This window comes from Pseudopodoces humilis, chromosome 30, assembly GCF_049639895.1.
Source record: "Pseudopodoces humilis isolate 2021_Gansu_Grassland_sample_001 chromosome 30, ASM4963989v1, whole genome shotgun sequence".
NCBI lineage: Eukaryota > Metazoa > Chordata > Aves > Passeriformes > Paridae > Pseudopodoces > Pseudopodoces humilis.
The window spans coordinates 4,477,728-4,495,408 of record NC_142229.1 but is presented as its reverse complement, the minus strand read 5'-3'; the positions used below and the strand labels follow the sequence as shown (position 1 = coordinate 4,495,408).

Below are 17,681 nucleotides of genomic sequence, written 5' to 3'. Positions count from 1 at the left end.
ACCCCCATCTCCATCAGGGGATCCGTGGGGCACCCCTAACTCTGCCTCTGCTCCGTCCCCAGGGGGTCATGGAGAGCTTCCTGGGCACGGCCATGGCCGGCTCCATGTTCTGCCTCTTCGCCGGCCAGCCCCTCATCATCCTCAGCAGCACCGGCCCCATCCTCATCTTCGAGAAGCTGCTCTTCGACTTCAGCAAGTGAGTGCTGGGCCACGCCAGGGGACAGCGGGGCCCGTCCCTGCGGGGCTGGGACGTGTCCCCCAGCCCCCGGCCGCTCTCACAGGGCCGCGTGTCCCCTCCTCCAGAGGCAACGGCATCGACTACATGGAATTCCGCCTGTGGATCGGGCTGCACTCGGCCCTGCAGTGCCTTATCCTGGTGGCCACCGACGCCAGCTTCATTATAAAGTACATCACGCGCTTCACCGAGGAGGGCTTCTCCACCCTCATCAGCTTCATCTTCATCTACGACGCCATCAAGAAGATGATCGGGGCCTTCAAGTACTACCCCATCAACTCCGACTTCAAGCCCGACTACGTCACCATGTACAAGTGCGAGTGCGTCGCCCCCGATCCAGGTGAGTTCATCCCGGGGCCAGGTGGGTTCATCCAGGAGCCGGGGGTGGGAGGGTCCTGGCGCGGATGAATCCCACGGGATCGCTGGCCCAGGATGCGGGAGGAGGCAGCTGCCTGGGGTGGAGAGACCTCGTCCTCATCGTCCTCCTCGGAGCGGGTTTGGGAGATGGAGGAAGAGCCTTGTCCCCCTCCTTGGATGAAGGACTGGGAGTTTCCCGGGACACGGCGGATGGAGAGTCGGGATCTCAGCCTGGAGCGGCCCCACTTGGATGGATAAGAAAGAAATATGGAAGAAAAACAAAAAAAGGACATTTCAGGTGGTTCCAGCCTGCTGCTGATGGAAACTGAATCTCCAGGAAACGCCTGGAGTGGTTCTGTGCTCTCCAGTGCCTGGGTCACCCTGGGATGTCCCAGCCAGGGGTGGAAACCTCCATGGACTGGTTTTTCTCCTCTTTTTCCGCTCCTTTTCCAAAAGGAGAGGCCATCAGGCTCTGAGCAGATGGTCCTTCCATGGTTTTGCCCTTGGAGAGACGTCCTGGATGATCCCAGATCCGAATTGTGGAGCTCGGACGCTCCTGGGAGGGAGCGGAGACGGCTTCGGGCTCACAGCAGTGACCACCTGCTCTCCCAGGAGCTGAATTCGTGCCAAAAAAACTAAATTTTGGGGAGCACCAGCTGCAGCCAGAGGAGACTGACAGTGGATGAAGGTGAAGGTGGATGAAGGTGAAGGTGGATGAAGATGATGATGGATGAATGTGAAGGTGGATGAAGGTCACAGTGGATGAAGGTGATGGAGGATGAAGGTGATGGATGAAGGTGAAGGTGGATGAAGGTGAAGGTGGATGAAGTTCATGGTGGATGAAGATGATGGGGGATGAAGGTGATGGTGGATGAAGTTCATGGTGGATGAAGATGATGGGGGATGAAGGTGATGGTGGATGAAGGTCACAGTGGATGAAGATGACGGGATGAAGGTGAAGGTGGATGAAGGTCACGGTGGATGAAGATGATGGAGGATGAAGGTGAAGGTGGATGAAGGTCACAGTGGATGAAGATGATGGATGAAGGTGAAGGTGGATGAAGGTCACAGTGGATGAAGATGATGATGGATGAAGGTGAAGGTGGATGAAGGTCACAGTGGATGAAGATGATGGATGAAGGTGAAGGTGGATGAAGGTCATGGTGGATGAAGATGACGGGATGAAGGTGAAGGTGGATGAAGGTCATGGTGAAGTTCTGCCCATCTCCTTCCTTCAAGAAAAGCATCCAAGACCCTCCACCCATCGCATTCCCAACACATCAGCCATTCCAAGGAGCGCTCTCACCCGGCGGGAATCGCAGCGATTTGGTTTAATTTCGCCTTTTTCCTCAATTCCTGCCGTAAGCACCGCGATCCCACCGGGACCCAGAGCACCACCTGCAGCCAACCCAACTCTCCCCAAGCTGAGCCCCCAAACCCCACCCAGAGCCAAGACGGATTCCCCAGAGCTGGAATTCCCAAAAGGAACCGTGAGCACCCTCCGGGATCCAGCCGGCAGCTCCGGCAGGAGGAGCCTTCAGCCTCCAGGGAGGTCTCCCCCTTCTCCAAGCCCCCATCCCGAGCAAACCCCGAGCAGCCCAGCGGCATCCGCACCCCAATTCCCCATCCCGCTCCTCGCCCTGGCTGCCCAAGGCAGCGGTGTCCACGCCGGATTTAAAATTCCTCTAGAAATTATGTTTATTCCCCCCTCCATCCTTATTTTTTTTTATTTTTAATTCCCTTTTTTTTTCCATCCCTGCTGATTTTTGATTATTATAACTGATTTGTCCCATATTTGTCTCTGCTGCACACATCAATTGGGGCTGATTTCAATCTCAAGTGAGTATCGCCTTCTAAATATTAAAACTATTTTAATATTTGATACTCTCCCCCCAACGGGGGGGTTCTGTTGTTATTTTTTTTTTTCCCCATGTATTTGACTTTTCTCTCTCTCTAAAAAGGTTTGTGTGGAGCCCTTAGGGCTCCTCTCTTTAATCCCACCAGTGCTGTGCCGCCCTTTAAAGGCGTAAAAAAATCCCCAAAATAGGGTTTGTGGAAAAAGAAAAGGTTGTGGAGGAGAAAAATGAGAATAAAAGTTGATGTTTTTAGGGCCGGGTTTGTTCCCGGCAGCCCCGGGGTCTCTGCCCTAACCCGGCTTCTCCTTCGTTAATCCGCCGGGGACGGAGGCGGCGGCCGAAATTCCCGCTTGGCGAAGAGGATGGAAGAGCGGGGCGGCAAAACGGTCCCGGAATTCCTGAATTCCCTCTTTTAGGGGCACCCCGAGGGAAGCCGGGGGTGCTCCCGGAGCTGCGGAGCCGCGTCACCCGAAGAGCCGAGGAGGAGAAGGCGCCGGGGGCTCAAAAAGACGGAATTTTGCGCTGATGACACCAAAACACCCCCAAAACGATTTTTTTTTTTTTAGAAAAAAAATTAATAGTGATTTTAAAAAGGCAAATTGGGCGCGATAAAAACTAATAAAAAAAAAAAAAACCACAAAAAAAACCCCAGGCTGCTTCCCTGGGAAGCTCCTGGAATTTTTAGGAACTGGGAAGCTCCTAAAAAATCCCCTCTGGCACTGGCCAGCCCTGGAGGGAGAAATGGCCGCGGGAGCCTCCGCATCCTCCCCGGCACCGCGGGATTAATCAGGGAGAAGTCGCTGTGGGGTTAAAAAAGGGGGATTTCCCCCCAAAATCTCGGGATGCCGATCCCTGCCGGGCTCGGCTGGTGTGAATGCCCAAAAATGTCGGGTTTAGCCCCAGAACCTCAATAACCGAATCCTTTCCCGCAGCCAACGCGACCTTGTTCGATGCTTCAGCTCCAGTGGCACCGAACACCACTAACGTTTCTCTGGTAAGAAACGGGATCTGCTCGTCCCAGCGGGAAATTCGGGATCGGGGAGGGCGAATCCGAGGGATTTCAGTGGGATGGGCCAGCTGGGAGTGAGGGGAACTCAAATTTGGGCTGGTTTGGGTTCCCAGCGGGGCTCAGCAGCGCCAAATCCACGCTTTTCCCCCTCAAATTTATATCAGCATTGTGGTTTTGGGTATCCCAGTGGCAGCAGCTCTGGAAATTCACCTTTCTTTGCATGCTGAAATGGCTCAAATTGCTCTTTTTGGGGGGTTTGGCCAGGAAATTTCAGCTCAAAACGCTGATTTTGCTCAATTCAGTTGTAAAATCCCCCTTTTCTTGCACAATGCAATCCTCAAAGTAGAAAATTTGGGGGTTTGGAAAGGAAATTTCCCTTTCTTTCCGTGCTGCACCTGAAAAACACCAATTTTGCTCGATTTGGGCTGCAACTCCCCCTTTCCCTGCACACCACAGTGATTTCAGATTTTGCTAATTTTGCTTTTTTTTCGGGGTTTCTCGCCAGTCCAATGCTATCAACCTCACAGCTCTGGACTGGACCCAGCTGAGTAAGAAGGAATGTCTGAAATACGGCGGCAGCTTAGTGGGAAAATCCTGCAAATTCGTGCCCGACCTGGCCCTCATGTCCTTCATCCTCTTCTTTGGCACCTACTCCATGACCCTGACCCTGAAAAAATTCAAATTCAGCCGCTATTTCCCCACCAAGGTAAGGAAAGAACCAGGCTCTGCCAAGACCTTTGCCGAAAATGAGGGAAAACGGGAGCTGCCGGGAGTTTTTTGGAGGCACAGAGCTGCAGGAAAATAAATCCCTGGTTTTAGGTGGTTTTGGTCAAAATTGGGATCCTCCCCGAGGTTTTAGTTCCCGATTTTTGGGATTCTGTGAGGCTCTGGATGGCAGCCTCCTCTCTGAACTGGAGTTGGGTTAATGGGAGGATGATTGAAGGGTGGATAATTAATGGTGGATAATTAATGGTGGATAATTAATGGATGAGGAATGGGTGGGATGATCCCATCCACAGGGAAGTGGTCACCAGCCCAGAGCCCGATGGACATCAGTGACCAGGGGTGTCCAGGGGTCCCCGTCTGGGGCAGGGTTAATTAATGTGCTCATTAACGATGGAAACGAAGCGGCCAAGGGCACCCTCGGGAGGTTTGCAGGTGACACCAAGGGACAATCCCAAAGGATGGGGACATCCAGAGGGACCTGGACAAGCTCCAGGGGATCTCGTGGGGTTTGGCCATGCCTGGGATGGATCCAGGCTGGGGATGAAGGGATGGAGAGGAGCGCTGGGAGAGGGATTTTGGGGTGGCTGAGGGGCTGGACGTGACCCCAAAGGTGCCCTGGGCTGACCCCCAGCTCCGGGGGGATTCTGCCCCCCTCGGCCCCGCTCAGGTGAGACCGCACCTGGAGGATGTGGAGCTGCTGGGGAGAGCCCAGAGGAACTGGAGACCCTCTGGAGCCGGGCTGGGAGAGCTGGGAATGTTCCCCTGGAGAAGGGAAGGATCCAGGGAGAGCTTCCAGCACATTCCAGGACCTGGAGGAGCTCCAGGAGAGCTGGGAATGTTCCCCTGAAGAAGGGGAAGGATCCAGGGAGAGCTGGGAATGTTCCCCTGGAGAAGGAGAAGGATCCAGGGAGAGCTTCCAGCACATTCCAGGGCCTAATTCCCCTTCCCCACCCCATTAATTCCCTTCCCACCCCGTTAATTGCCCTTTCCAACCCCGTTAATTCCCTTCCCACCCCGTTAATTGCCCTTTCCAAGCCCGTTTCCCTGTCTTGCCTCCAGGTCAGGGCTTTCATTGCTGATTTTTCCAATGTCTTCTCCATCCTGCTCTTCTGTGGAGTGGACGCCTGTTTCGGACTGGACACCCCCAAACTCCACATCCCCAGTATCATCAAGGTTCGGCCTCCTCTCCTCTCCCACGCTCTTTTTCCAGCTCCTCATCCGGTCTTTTTTGGGAATATCACAGCTCCAGGCACCTTCTGAAAAGCTTCATGGTCTTTTCTAACAATATTCTAATTTTCTGACTTTCTTTCCTTTCTTTTTTTGTTGTTTTTCTTCTCTTTTTTTGTTTTTTCTCCCTTTTTTGTAATTTTACTCCCTTTTTTTTGTTTCCCCTTCTTTTCCTGGTTTCCCCTTCTTTTCCTGATTTCCCCTCCCTTTTATTTTGTTTTCCCTCCCCTTTTTATTGTTTTTCCTCCTTTTTTCCCTATTTTTTTTTCCATTTATTTTTTGTTTCCCTCTCTATTTTGTTGTTTTTCCTCCCTATTTTTGTTTCCCCTTCTTTTTTTATCATTTTCCTCCCTTTTTTGCCACTTTTCCTCCCTATTTTGCCGTTTCCCCTCCCTTTTTTCTCTCTCTCCCCCTCTCTCCCGGCAGCTCCGTAAGCTCATTAGCGATTTCTCTATCTTTATGTCCATACTAATGTTTGTGGGGCTGGATGTGCTTTTCGGACTCAACACTCCAAAGCTCCAAGTGCCTACTGATTTCAAGGTAAAAAACCAAAAAATTCATAAAATCCCGTTCAGGAAGGATTTCTCCTCCCCCATCCAGGGAGTGACATGGAGAACCCAATGGGGATCCCAACGAGGAACCCAATGGGGAACCCAATGAAGATCCCAAGGAAGATCCCAATGGGGAACCCAATGGGGAACCCAATGAAGATCCCAAGGAAGATCCCAATGGGGAACCCAAGGAAGATCCCAATGATTCCAATGAGGAACCCAATGAGGAACCCAATGGGGAACCCAATGGGGATCCCAATGAGGAACCCAATGGAGAACCCAATGGGGAACCCAATGAGGATCTCAAAGGGGAACCCAATGAAGATCCCAATGGGAAACCCAATGAGGAACCCAATGGGGAACCCAATGGGGATCCCAGTGGGGAACCCAACGAGGAACCCAGTGATTCCAATGAGGAACCCAATGGGAAACCCAATGGGGATCCCAATGAAGATCCCAATGAGGAACCCAATGGAGAACCCAATGGGGAACCCAATGAGGATCTCAAAGGGGAACCCAATGAAGATCCCAATGGGAAACCCAATGAGGATCCCAATGGGGAACCCAAAGAGGAACCCAATGAGGAACCCATTGAGGAACCCAACAGGGATCCCAATGAAGATCCCAATGGGGAACCCAATGAAGAACCCAATAGGGAATCCAATGAGGATCCCAATGGGGATCCCAATGAGGAACCCAATTAGAATCCCAATGAAGATCCCAATGAAGATCCCAATGAGGATCCCAATGAAGAACCCAACAGGGAATCCAATGGGGAACCCAATGAGGATCCCAATGAGGATTTGGGGATGGCTTGGGGTGCAGGATTTAGGATGGATCCGGAATGGGGCGTTGGGGTTGTCCCCAAACACCAACCCTTGGGTGTTCCCAATCCGTGCCGCGTCCCCGAGGTTCCGACCCCGTTCCCGAGGTTCCGACCCCGTTCCCGAGGTTCTGACCCCGTTGTCCTCCCCAGCCCACCCGCGTGGACCGGGGCTGGTTCGTGTTTCCCTTTGGGAAGAACCCGTGGTGGGTGTACCTGGCCAGCGCCCTGCCCGCCCTGCTCGTCACCATCCTCATCTTCATGGACCAGCAGATCACGGCCGTCATCGTCAACAGGAAGGAGCACAAGCTCAGGGTGAGAGTCCTGGGGATCCCCCACAGCAGCCAGGGCACCCCAGGATCCCCCCACAGCAGCCAGGGCACCCCAGGATCCCCCCACAGCAGCCAGGGCACCCCGGGATCCCCCCAGGGCACCCCAGGATCCCCCCACAGCACCCAGGGCACCCCGGGATCCCCCCAGGGCACCCCAGGATCCCCCCACAGCACCCAGGTTTGGGGTGGGGTTGGGGGCTGGCTCTGGCCTCGGCCAGCTGTGGGTTTGGGGTGCTGGATGGCCTGGGGGGTGACGTTCTGTGCAGAGGGGTGACGCGAGGAGATATGGGGTGACACCAGGTGCCCCATGTCCATGTGGGGACATCACAGCGACACCGGCTGCCCCAAGGGCGTTCGGGGTGCACCGAGGCCCTGCCAGAGGCCTCGGGGGTGCCTGGGGGGGCTCCCCACAACGCAGGACCCCCCCCGAACCGGCCGTGCTGTGTTGCAGAAGGCAGCCGGGTACCACCTGGACCTCTTCTGGGTGGGCATCCTGATGGCCGTGTGCTCCTTCATGGGGCTGCCCTGGTACGTGGCCGCCACCGTCATCTCCATCGCCCACATCGACAGCCTCAAGATGGAGACGGAGACCAGCGCCCCGGGGGAGCAGCCCCAGTTCCTGGGGGTCAGGTGAGTCCTGGGGGGGCTCAGGTGGGGGCTGAGCAGTGTCCTGGAGCTGGGGGGACATCCCCATGCTGGGGACACCAGGGACAGCGAGGGATTCTGCTCTGCTCTGGGCTGGGGCGGCCTCAGCTCAAAACTCAGCCAGTTTTGGGTGACGTAGTGTAAAAAAAAGATAATAAATTATTGGAGTGTCCAAAGGAGGGACAGGAGGGTGGGGAAGGGTCTGAGGGGACACTCGAGGAGTGGCTGAGGGCACTTGGGGTGTTCAGCTGGAGAAGCTGAGGGAGACTGATCCCAGTTCCAGCTTCCTTGGGAGGGGGAGAGGAGGGACGGACCCTGAGCTCCGTGACAGGGACGGGACCCAGGGAGCGGCTGGAGCCAGGCCAGGGCAGGCTCAGCGGGGATTTTGGGAAAGGTTCTTCCCCCAGAGGGTTCCAGCACTGCCCAGGGAACGGGCCCGGCCCCAAGGCTGGGGTTTTGGGGTGTCTGGGGTCGGATCCATGATCCCAGTGGATCAATCCCATTCCCACTCGTGACTCTGCGGTTCCTCGGGGTGGACAATGGGGCTGATCCTGCTCCTGCCCCACTCCAGGGAGCAGAGGGTGACCGGCATCATCGTCTTCGTGCTGACGGGGATTTCGGTTTTCCTGGCTCCTATTCTGAAGGTAAAACATTCCCGTTCCCCGTCCCTGCAGAGGTCTGGGGACACGGGGACAAAACAGCTGGATCCAGCTGTGTCCTTGTGACCTCCAGCGCTGGGCCCTGGCCCTGGGGAGGAGCTGCTGCCTTCTCCATGGTCAGGGCCGTGGTTTTTCCCTGTTTCCAGTACATTCCCATGCCGGTGCTCTACGGAGTCTTCCTCTACATGGGCGTGGCGTCGCTGAACGGCATCCAGGTGAGTGCCCTTCCTCCTCGTCCTCCTCCTCCTCCTCCTCGCTGGCCACAGATTGTCCCACACTGGCTCAAAAAGGACTTTTATTCCAAAATTTCCACGCATGGGACAGCAGATACCCAAAACCCTCCAAGAAACACCAAAAATCTGAAAATTCCCCATTTGGGGGGAATAAAAGAGGATTTTCCTGGGCAGCCCGTGGGGTTGGGCTGGGGATTAACCCCAGGGATTCCTCCCCTGGCAGTTTTGGGATCAGTTCAATCTCCTCCTCTATTTTGGGGACTTAAAAAGGGTTTTTCTGTGGGGTTGGGTTGACGATTAATTCAGGTCTTCCTCCCCTGAAAGTTTTGGGATCAATTCAAACTCTTCCTCCATTCTGGGGACTAAAAAAGGGTTTTTCTGTGGGGTTGGGCTGGGGATTAACCCCAGGGATTCCTCCCCTGGCAGTTTTGGGATCGCTGCAAGCTCTTCCTGATGCCGGCCAAGCACCAGCCCGACTACGTGTTCCTGCGGCACGTCCCGCTGCGCCGCATCCACCTCTTCACCCTGGTGCAGATCGTCTGCCTGGCTGTGCTCTGGATCCTCAAATCCACCGTGGCCGCCATCATCTTCCCCGTCATGGTAATCCCATCCTCGATCCAGAGGGGTTTTTTGGGATTTAATGGAGTTTTTGGCATGGTCCCACCATCACCTTCATGGTCATGGTGATCCCATCCTCGATCCAGAGGGGTTTTTTGGGATTTAATGGAGTTTTTGGTGTGGTTCCACCATGGCTTCCATCATCTTCCCCATCATGGAAATTCCAACCTTGCCCCAAAGGAGTTTTTTTGGGATTTAACAGATATTCTGGTGTGGTCCCACCATGGCCACCATCATCTTCTCCATCATGGTGATCCCATCCTCACTCCAAAGGGTTTTTTTGGGATTTAATGGAGTTTCTGGCATGGTCCACCATGGCCACCATCATCTTCCCCATCATGGAAATTCCAACCTTGCCCCAAAGGAGTTTTTTTGGGGATTTAAGGAAATTTTGGCATGGTCCTACCATGGCTTCCATCATCTTCATGGTCACGGTAATCCCATCCTCGATCCAACGGGTTTTTTGGGATTTAATGGAGTTTTTGGCATGGTTCCATCATCTTCCCCATCATGGTGATCCCATCCTCGCTCCAAAGGGGTTTTCTTGGGATTTAAGGGATTTTTGGCTTGGTGGTCACCAGATCTTGGGTTCGATGCTCTTGGACCTCTCCCCTGTCAGATCCTGGCCCTGATCCTGGTGAGGCGGCTCCTGGATTTCGTCTTCTCCCAGCACGACCTGGCCTGGATCGACAACATCATCCCCGAGAAGGAGAAGAAGAAGGAGGACGACAAGAAGAAGAAGAAGAAAGGCAACAAAGGCGACAGCAGCAGCGATGAGGAGGTGGGCAGGGGGTCACCGGGGGGCTCCTGAGGACGGTGGGGACACCCCAGATTTGGGAAGGGAAAACTCCCACCGGAACCTCCGGGTTTGGGGTGAAGGTCTTGGATTCCTGGAGATGTTCCAGGACTGAATGAGGGGCTCAAGGGCTGGCAGGAGGCTCCAGGGAACGTCCCAAAAGCCGGAAAATCAGGGCAAAAGGAAGGAAATCCTTGGGGAGAAGAGGCCGAGTTCCCCAGTTTGGGGCAAGGCACCCATCCCTCAAAGCCTCCGTGCAACTCCTGCCCGGGGATTTGGGAAGAGGAAGGCAAAGCCTCCTCCTCCTCCTCCTCCTCCAGAGGTTTTGGGAGCTCCAGGCGGTCTCAGAGCCCCCCCAGGCGCTGCTTTCACCAGGAATTTCCCCGTTTCTTCCCCAGTTCCCACCTCCCTCAGTCATTAAGATCCCCATGGAGCCCCTGCCCACGCAGCCCCGAAACGGGGGCCCCCATTGCCTCAGCCGTAAGTAACGAGCCCAGGAGCCTCCTCCTAACCCCTCCCGTGGGCTCCGCTCGGCACTAACCCCGCTGGATCCCCCCGGATCCCTCCTGGATCCCCCCGGATCCCTCCTGGATCACCCGGGACAATCCAGGAGGGCACAGACGCGGGAACTCCGCTCATCCCAAGGCTTGGGGATCGCCAAGATTTCCTTCAAAAAAAGAAAAACCAAATCCGAGACTCTCCGGGGTTTTGTCGTTCCCTCCTGAGCTGGTGGTGATGGGGATTTGTGAAAAATATCTGGGTTTGGGATGGTTTGGAGCCCTCAAAAGCTTCTCGTGGTGGAGTTTTCCGGCTGGGGAAGAGCAGATTCGGCTCCGCCCTCACCAAAAATCCTGGGAATAAATTTGGGGGGGTGGGGGGAGGATCATTCCAGGCTGCTCCACGGCCCCAGCGAGTTTTAGCTTCTCCTGGCACCCAGAAAGGTGGGATCGGAGATTTTGGCTCCAGGAAATGTAGGATCGGAGATTTTGGCTCCAGGAAATGTAGGGTCGGAGATTTTGGCTCCAGGAAAGATGGAATTGATGATTTTGGTCACAGGAAAGGTGGGATTGGTGATTTTTGCCCCAGGAAATTTGGAATCGGTGATTTTTGGCCCAGGAAATTTGGAATCGGTGATTTTTGCCCCAGGAAATTTGGAATCAGTGATTTTTGCCCCAGGAAATTTGGGATCGGTGATTTTTGCCCCAGGAAATTTGGAATCGGTGATTTTTGGCCCAGGAAATTCAGGATCAGTGATTTTTGCCCCAGGAAATTTGGGATCGGTGATTTTTGCCCCAGGAAATTCGGAATCGGTGATTTTTGCCCCAGGAAATTCGGGATCGGTGATTTTTGGCCCAGGAAATTTGGGATCGGTGATTTTTGCCCCAGGAAATTTGTGATCGGTGATTTTTGCCCCAGGAAATTTGTGATCGGTGATTTTTGGCCCAGGAAATTTGGGATCGGTGATTTTTGGCCCAGGAAATTTGGGATCGGTGATTTTTGCCCCAGGAAAATTGGGATCGGTGATTTTTGCCCCAGGAAATTTGGAATCGGTGATTTTTGCCCCAGGAAAATTGGGATCGGTGATTTTTGCCCCAGGAAATTCGGGATCGGTGATTTTTGGCCCAGGAAATTCGGAATCGGTGATTTTTGGCCCAGGAAATTTGGGATCGGTGATTTTTGCCCCAGGAAATTTGTGATCGGTGATTTTTGCCCCAGGAAATTTGTGATCGGTGATTTTTGGCCCAGGAAATTTGGGATCGGTGATTTTTGCCCCAGGAAATTTGGGATCGGTGATTTTTGGCCCAGGAAATTTGGGATCGGTGATTTTTGCCCCAGGAAAATTGGAATTGGTGATTTTTGGCCCAGGAAATTTGGAATCGGTGATTTTTGGCCCAGGAAATTTGGAATCGGTGATTTTTGCCCCAGGAAATTTGGGATCGGTGATTTTTGGCCCAGGAAATTTGGAATCGGTGATTTTTGCCCCAGGAAATTTGGGATCGGTGATTTTTGGCCCAGGAAATTTGGGATCGGTGATTTTTGCCCCAGGAAATTTGGGATCGGTGATTTTTGCCCCAGGAAAATTGGAATTGGTGATTTTTGGCCCAGGAAATTTGGAATCGGTGATTTTTGCCCCAGGAAATTTGGGATCGGTGATTTTTGGCCCAGGAAATTCGGAATCGGTGATTTTTGCCCCAGGAAATTTGGGATCGGTGATTTTTGGCCCAGGAAATTTGGGATCGGTGATTTTTGCCCCAGGAAATTTGGGATCAGTGATTTTTGGCCCAGGAAATTCGGAATCGGTGATTTTTGCCCCAGGAAATTTGGGATCGGTGATTTTTGGCCCAGGAAATTTGGGATCGGTGATTTTTGGCCCAGGAAATTTGGGATCGGTGATTTTTGCCCCAGGAAATTTGGGATCGGTGATTTTTGGCTCAGGAAATTTGGGATCGGTGATTTTTGCCCCAGGAAATTTGGAATCGGTGATTTTTGGCCCAGGAAATTTGGGATCGGTGATTTTTGGCCCAGGAAATTTGGGATCGGTGATTTTTGGCCCAGGAAATTTGGGATCGGTGATTTTTGGCCCAGGAAATTTGGGATCGGTGATTTTTGCCCCAGGAAATTTGGGATCGGTGATTTTTGCCCCAGGATGCAGCGGGGATTGGGGGACCAGGGGGGTTTTTTTGGGGTCACCTGGGGAGTTTTTCAGCTCCGTGTCCCCCCAGGAAAGAGGGCCTCCACCTGGAGCTTTGCGTTCTGACTCCTCCCCGAACGGTTCCGACATGGATCGCAGGTAACCGGGAGGGGAAAAACTTTGGGATCCACCATCAATTCCCAAATATCCGGGCGGATTTTCCCAGCATCCCTCTGGATTTGGGGCGGTTTTGTTGTCCCTGCTGTGGGACAGCAGGGGACAGTTTCCTTTTTTATAGGAAAAAATATATTAAATTTTTATAATTTATAAATTTGTAATTTATAAATTTTTATATTAAATATATATAAATATATATATAAATAAATATATATTATATTAAATATTTATCCATTTATATTAAATATTTAATTTTTATTTATTTAAGTTATTTAATATTTAATATGTATATATTTTATATTAAATATTTATATATATTTAATATATAAAATATTTATAGGAAAAAATAAATTTAAAAAAATATTCGGGAAAATAGTGGAATTTGTTTTCAGTGACAGCCACTTTTCAGGAACCTGAATCCTGGGATTTTGGGAATATCCTGCAGGAAAACAGATGGAAAATATACAGAAAATATATGGAAAATATATGGAAAATATATAGAAAATATATGGAAAATAGATAAAAATATATAGAGAATATATGAAAAATATAGAAAATAAATAAAAATATATGGAAAATAGATGAAAAATATACAGAAAATATATGAAAAATATACAGAAAATATACGGAAAATATACGGAAAATCTACGAAAAATACATATTAAAAATATATGAAAAAATATATGGAAAATATATAGAAAATATATGTAAAATATACAAAAAATCTATTAAAAATACATATAAAATATATTAAAAAATACATATAAAAATAGATGAAAAAATAGATGGAAAATAGATGAAAATATATAGAAAATATATGAAAAATACATATTAAAAAATACATTAAAAAATAGATGGAAAATATGTAAAATATACAGAAAATACATGAAAAATACATATAAAAATATATTAAAAATATATGAAAAATAGATGGAAAATATATAGAAAATATCTGAAAAATACATATAAAAATACATTAAAAATAGATGGAAAATATGTAAAATATACAGAAAATACATGAAAAATACATATAAAAATACATTAAAAATATATATGAAAAACAGATGAAAATATATAGAAAATATACAAAAAATAAATATAAAAATATATGAAAAAATAGATGGAAAATAGATGAAAATATATAGAAAATATATGAAAAATACATATAAAAAATACATTAAAAAACAGATGAAAAACAGATAAAAATATATAGAAAAATACATATAAAAAATACGAAAAAGATGGGAAAAAAATACAGAAAAAGATGAAAAAAAGCACAAAATCTTCACGGCACCAACACCCCCCGGGGGCGGGTTTGGGGTGGGGGCCACCACCCTGGCTGCTCACCCCGCTCTCCCCTGCTCACCCCCCAGTATCACCCTCCACCTGAAGATCTCGTGCCCGTCGTCTCCCGCCTTTAACTACTCCCGAAATCCCATCTGTGCCGTGCCCCAGGTGAAGATCGAGATGGAATCGGACTACGACGACACCGACACGGAAAAAGCTCCCCGGGACATGGGCAGTGAGACCACGCTATAGCCCCCCGCGGCGCTCCCCGCTTGCTCCTCGCTTTAATTTATATATATATAAATATATATATATATATAAATTCATACCTATGAATTCATATATATATATAAAGGAAATTGGGTTTATTTCTCTCTGCCGGACGCGGGAGGCCCCGGCGGTCCCCGGCGCTCGCGGGAGATTTTAGGGTGAGGCGCTGTGGAATTCCCGCTGTTCCCGTCGGGCAAAGGAATCGCCGCTGGCGGCGGAACGGGGATGGGGAGGAGGAATCGGCGATTTTGGTCCCAGGAAAGGCAAAATTGGTGATTTTGGTCCTGGAAATGTGGAATTGCTGAGTTTGCTTCCAGGAAAGATGGGGTTGGTGATTTTGGTCCCGGAAAGGCGAAATTGATGATTTTGGTTCCAGAAATGTGGGATTATTGGTGATTTTGGTCCTGGAAAATGTGGGATCAGTGATTTTGGTTCCAGAAATGTGGGATCGGTGAGTTTGGTTCCAGGAAATGTGGAATTGCTGAGTTTGGTTCCAGGAAAGATGGGATCGGTGATTTTGGTCCCCGAAAGGCAAAATTGGTGATTTTTGTCCTGGAAATGTGGGATTGGTGATTTTTGTCCCGGAAAGGTGGGATCGGTGATTCTGGTTCCAGAAATGTGGGATTGGTGATTTTGGCCCCAGAAATGTGGGATCAGTGATTTTGGTCCTGGAAAGGCAAAATTGGTGATTTTGGTTCTAGAATGGTGGAACTGGTGATTTTGGTTCCAGAAATGTGGGATCGGTGATTTTGGCCCTGGAAAAGTGGGATTGGTGATTTTGGTCCCAGGAAAGGTGGAATTGGTGATTTTGGTCCCAGGAAAGGTGGGATCGCTGATTTTGGCCCCAGAAATGTGGAATTGGAGGAGGAGGAGGAGGAGGAGGAGGAGGAGGAAGCACCTGGGATAGGGATGAAGAGGAGGAAGCTCCCAGGATGAGGAGGAGGCACAGCAGGATGGGGATGAAGAGGAGGCACAGCAGGATGGGGATGAAGAGGAAGAGGAGGCACAGCAGGATGGGGATGAGGAAGAGGAGGCACAGCAGGATGGGGATGAGGAGGAGGCACAGCAGGATGGGGATGAAGAGGAAGAGGAGGCACAGCAGGATGGGGATGAAGAGGAAGAGGAGGCACAGCAGGATGGGGATGAAGAGGAAGAGGAGGCACAGCAGGATGGGGATGAGGAAGAGGAGGCACAGCAGGATGGGGATGAGGATGAGGAGGCACAGCAGGATGGGGATGAAGAGGAAGAGGAGGCACAGCAGGATGGGGATGAGGATGAGGAGGCACAGCAGGATGGGGATGAAGAGGAGGCACAGCAGGATGGGGATGAAGAGGAGGCACAGCAGGATGGGGATGAAGAGGAAGAGGAGGCACAGCAGGATGGGGATGAAGAGGAAGAGGAGGCACAGCAGGATGGGGATGAGGAAGAGGAGGCACAGCAGGATGGGGATGAAGAGGAGGCACAGCAGGATGGGGATGAGGATGAGGAGGCACAGCAGGATGGGGATGAAGAGGAAGAGGAGGCACAGCAGGATGGGGATGAGGAAGAGGAGGCACAGCAGGATGGGGATGAAGAGGAGGCACAGCAGGATGGGGATGAGGATGAGGAGGCACAGCAGGATGGGGATGAAGAGGAAGAGGAGGCACAGCAGGATGGGGATGAAGAGGAGGCACAGCAGGATGGGGATGAGGAAGAGGAGGCACAGCAGGATGGGGATGAAGAGGAAGAGGAGGCACAGCAGGATGGGGATGAAGAGGAAGAGGAGGCACAGCAGGATGGGGATGAGGAAGAGGAGGCACAGCAGGATGGGGATGAGGAAGAGGAGGCACAGCAGGATGGGGATGAAGAGGAGGAAGAGGAGGCACAGCAGGATGGGGATGAAGAGGAGGCACAGCAGGATGGGGATGAAGAGGAGGAAGAGGAGGCACAGCAGGATGGGGATGAAGAGGAGGCACAGCAGGATGGGGATGAAGAGGAGGAAGAGGAGGCACAGCAGGATGGGGATGAGGAGCCGGGGCAGGAAGGGAAGGAGGAGCAGCTCAGGATGAAGGGTTTTGCCACTTGAGGGCAAGAGCCGGGCAGGGAATGGGGCCTTGGCTCCTGCAGGGAGTCAGGAACGGCTCCTGAGGGAATTGGGAATGGTTTCCGATGGAATCCAGGCTGGTTTCCGCAGGGAAACGGGAACAGTGGCTGCAGAGAAGCCGTTTGGTCGCGATCCCACATCCTCACCCATCACCTCTGCCAGGCCCAGGAACAGCCCCATCCCTACTCCAGCCCTTCCCTCCCTGCGGGAATCTCCTGGCTGGAGGAATCCAGGGATTCTCCCTGCGGGAATCTCCTGGCTGGAGGAATCCAGGGATTCTCCCTGCGGGAATCTCCTGGCTGGAGGAATCCAGGGATTCTCCCTGCGGGAATCTCCTGGCTGGAGGAATCCAGGGATTCTCCCTGCGGGAATCCAGGGATTCTCCCTGCAGGAATCCAGGGATTCTCCCTGCAGGAATCCAGGGATTCTCTCTGGGGGAATCCAGGGATTCTCCCTGCAGGAATCCAGGGATTCTCTCTGCGGGAATCCAGGGATTCTCTCTGCGGGAATCCAGGGATTCTCTCTGCGGGAATCCAGGGATTCTCTCTGGAGGAATCCAGGGATTCTCTCTGGGGGAATCCAGGGATTCTCCCTGCGGGAATCCAGGGATTCTCTCTGCAGGAATCCAGGGATTCTCCCTGCGGGAATCCAGGGATTCTCTCTGCAGGAATCCAGGGATTCTCTCTGCAGGAATCCAGGGATTCTCTCTGGGGGAATCCAGGGATTCTCCCTGCAGGAATCCAGGGATTCTCCCTGCAGGAATCCAGGGATTCTCTCTGGGGGAATCCAGGGATTCTCCCTGCAGGAATCCAGGGATTCTCCCTGCAGGAATCCAGGGATTCTCTCTGGAGGAATCCAGGGATTCTCCCTGGCTCTGCCCTGCTCCCACTCCAGCCCCTCACTCCCGGCCATTCCCAGCACTGGGAGCAGGAGGGGAGAGCAGCCCCCAGTGCTCCCAGTGCTCCCAGTTCCAGCAGCAGCTCCTCCCGGTGTCCAGCAGCGTTTTGGGGTCCCCAGGGGGGGGAAGGAGCAGGTGGGGATCCAGGCTTTTCTCCCCAGCATTTCCGAGGATTTAAAGGAATTCCCGTGGTTTGGGAACTCTGCTCCAAAGCTCCCCTCAAATCCATTTTTTTCCCTCATTTTTTCCTGGATGAATCCTTGAATC

The 17,681-nt window shown here is 51.6% G+C and overlaps 1 protein-coding gene across 7 annotated transcripts in view; it reads left to right on the top strand.

The window, feature by feature from the left end:
* SLC4A5 (solute carrier family 4 member 5) overlaps positions 1-15,245 on the top strand; it is a 34,125-nt gene extending 18,880 nt beyond the window's left edge. For 3 of the 7 annotated variants that reach the window (XM_088068448.1, XM_088068454.1, XM_088068452.1), the window contains 13 exons: positions 63-196; positions 304-575; positions 3,381-3,442; positions 3,963-4,163; positions 5,837-5,950; positions 6,938-7,099; positions 7,568-7,746; positions 8,333-8,405; positions 8,567-8,635; positions 9,080-9,253; positions 9,891-10,052; positions 12,791-12,858; positions 14,250-15,245. In XM_088068448.1, coding sequence (XP_087924574.1) covers positions 63-196; positions 304-575; positions 3,381-3,442; positions 3,963-4,163; positions 5,837-5,950; positions 6,938-7,099; positions 7,568-7,746; positions 8,333-8,405; positions 8,567-8,635; positions 9,080-9,253; positions 9,891-10,052; positions 12,791-12,858; positions 14,250-14,415 — 1,836 coding nt within the window. In that variant the 3' untranslated portion in view covers positions 14,416-15,245. Of the gene's footprint in view, positions 1-62; positions 197-303; positions 576-3,380; positions 3,443-3,962; positions 4,164-5,242; positions 5,357-5,836; positions 5,951-6,937; positions 7,100-7,567; positions 7,747-8,332; positions 8,406-8,566; positions 8,636-9,079; positions 9,254-9,890; positions 10,053-10,465; positions 10,548-12,790; positions 12,859-14,249 lie in introns of all 7 variants that reach the window. The other 4 variants (XM_088068449.1, XM_088068453.1, XM_088068450.1 and 1 more) reach the window with 3 other exon arrangements.
* The last annotated feature ends 2,436 nt before the right edge of the window (positions 15,246-17,681 follow it).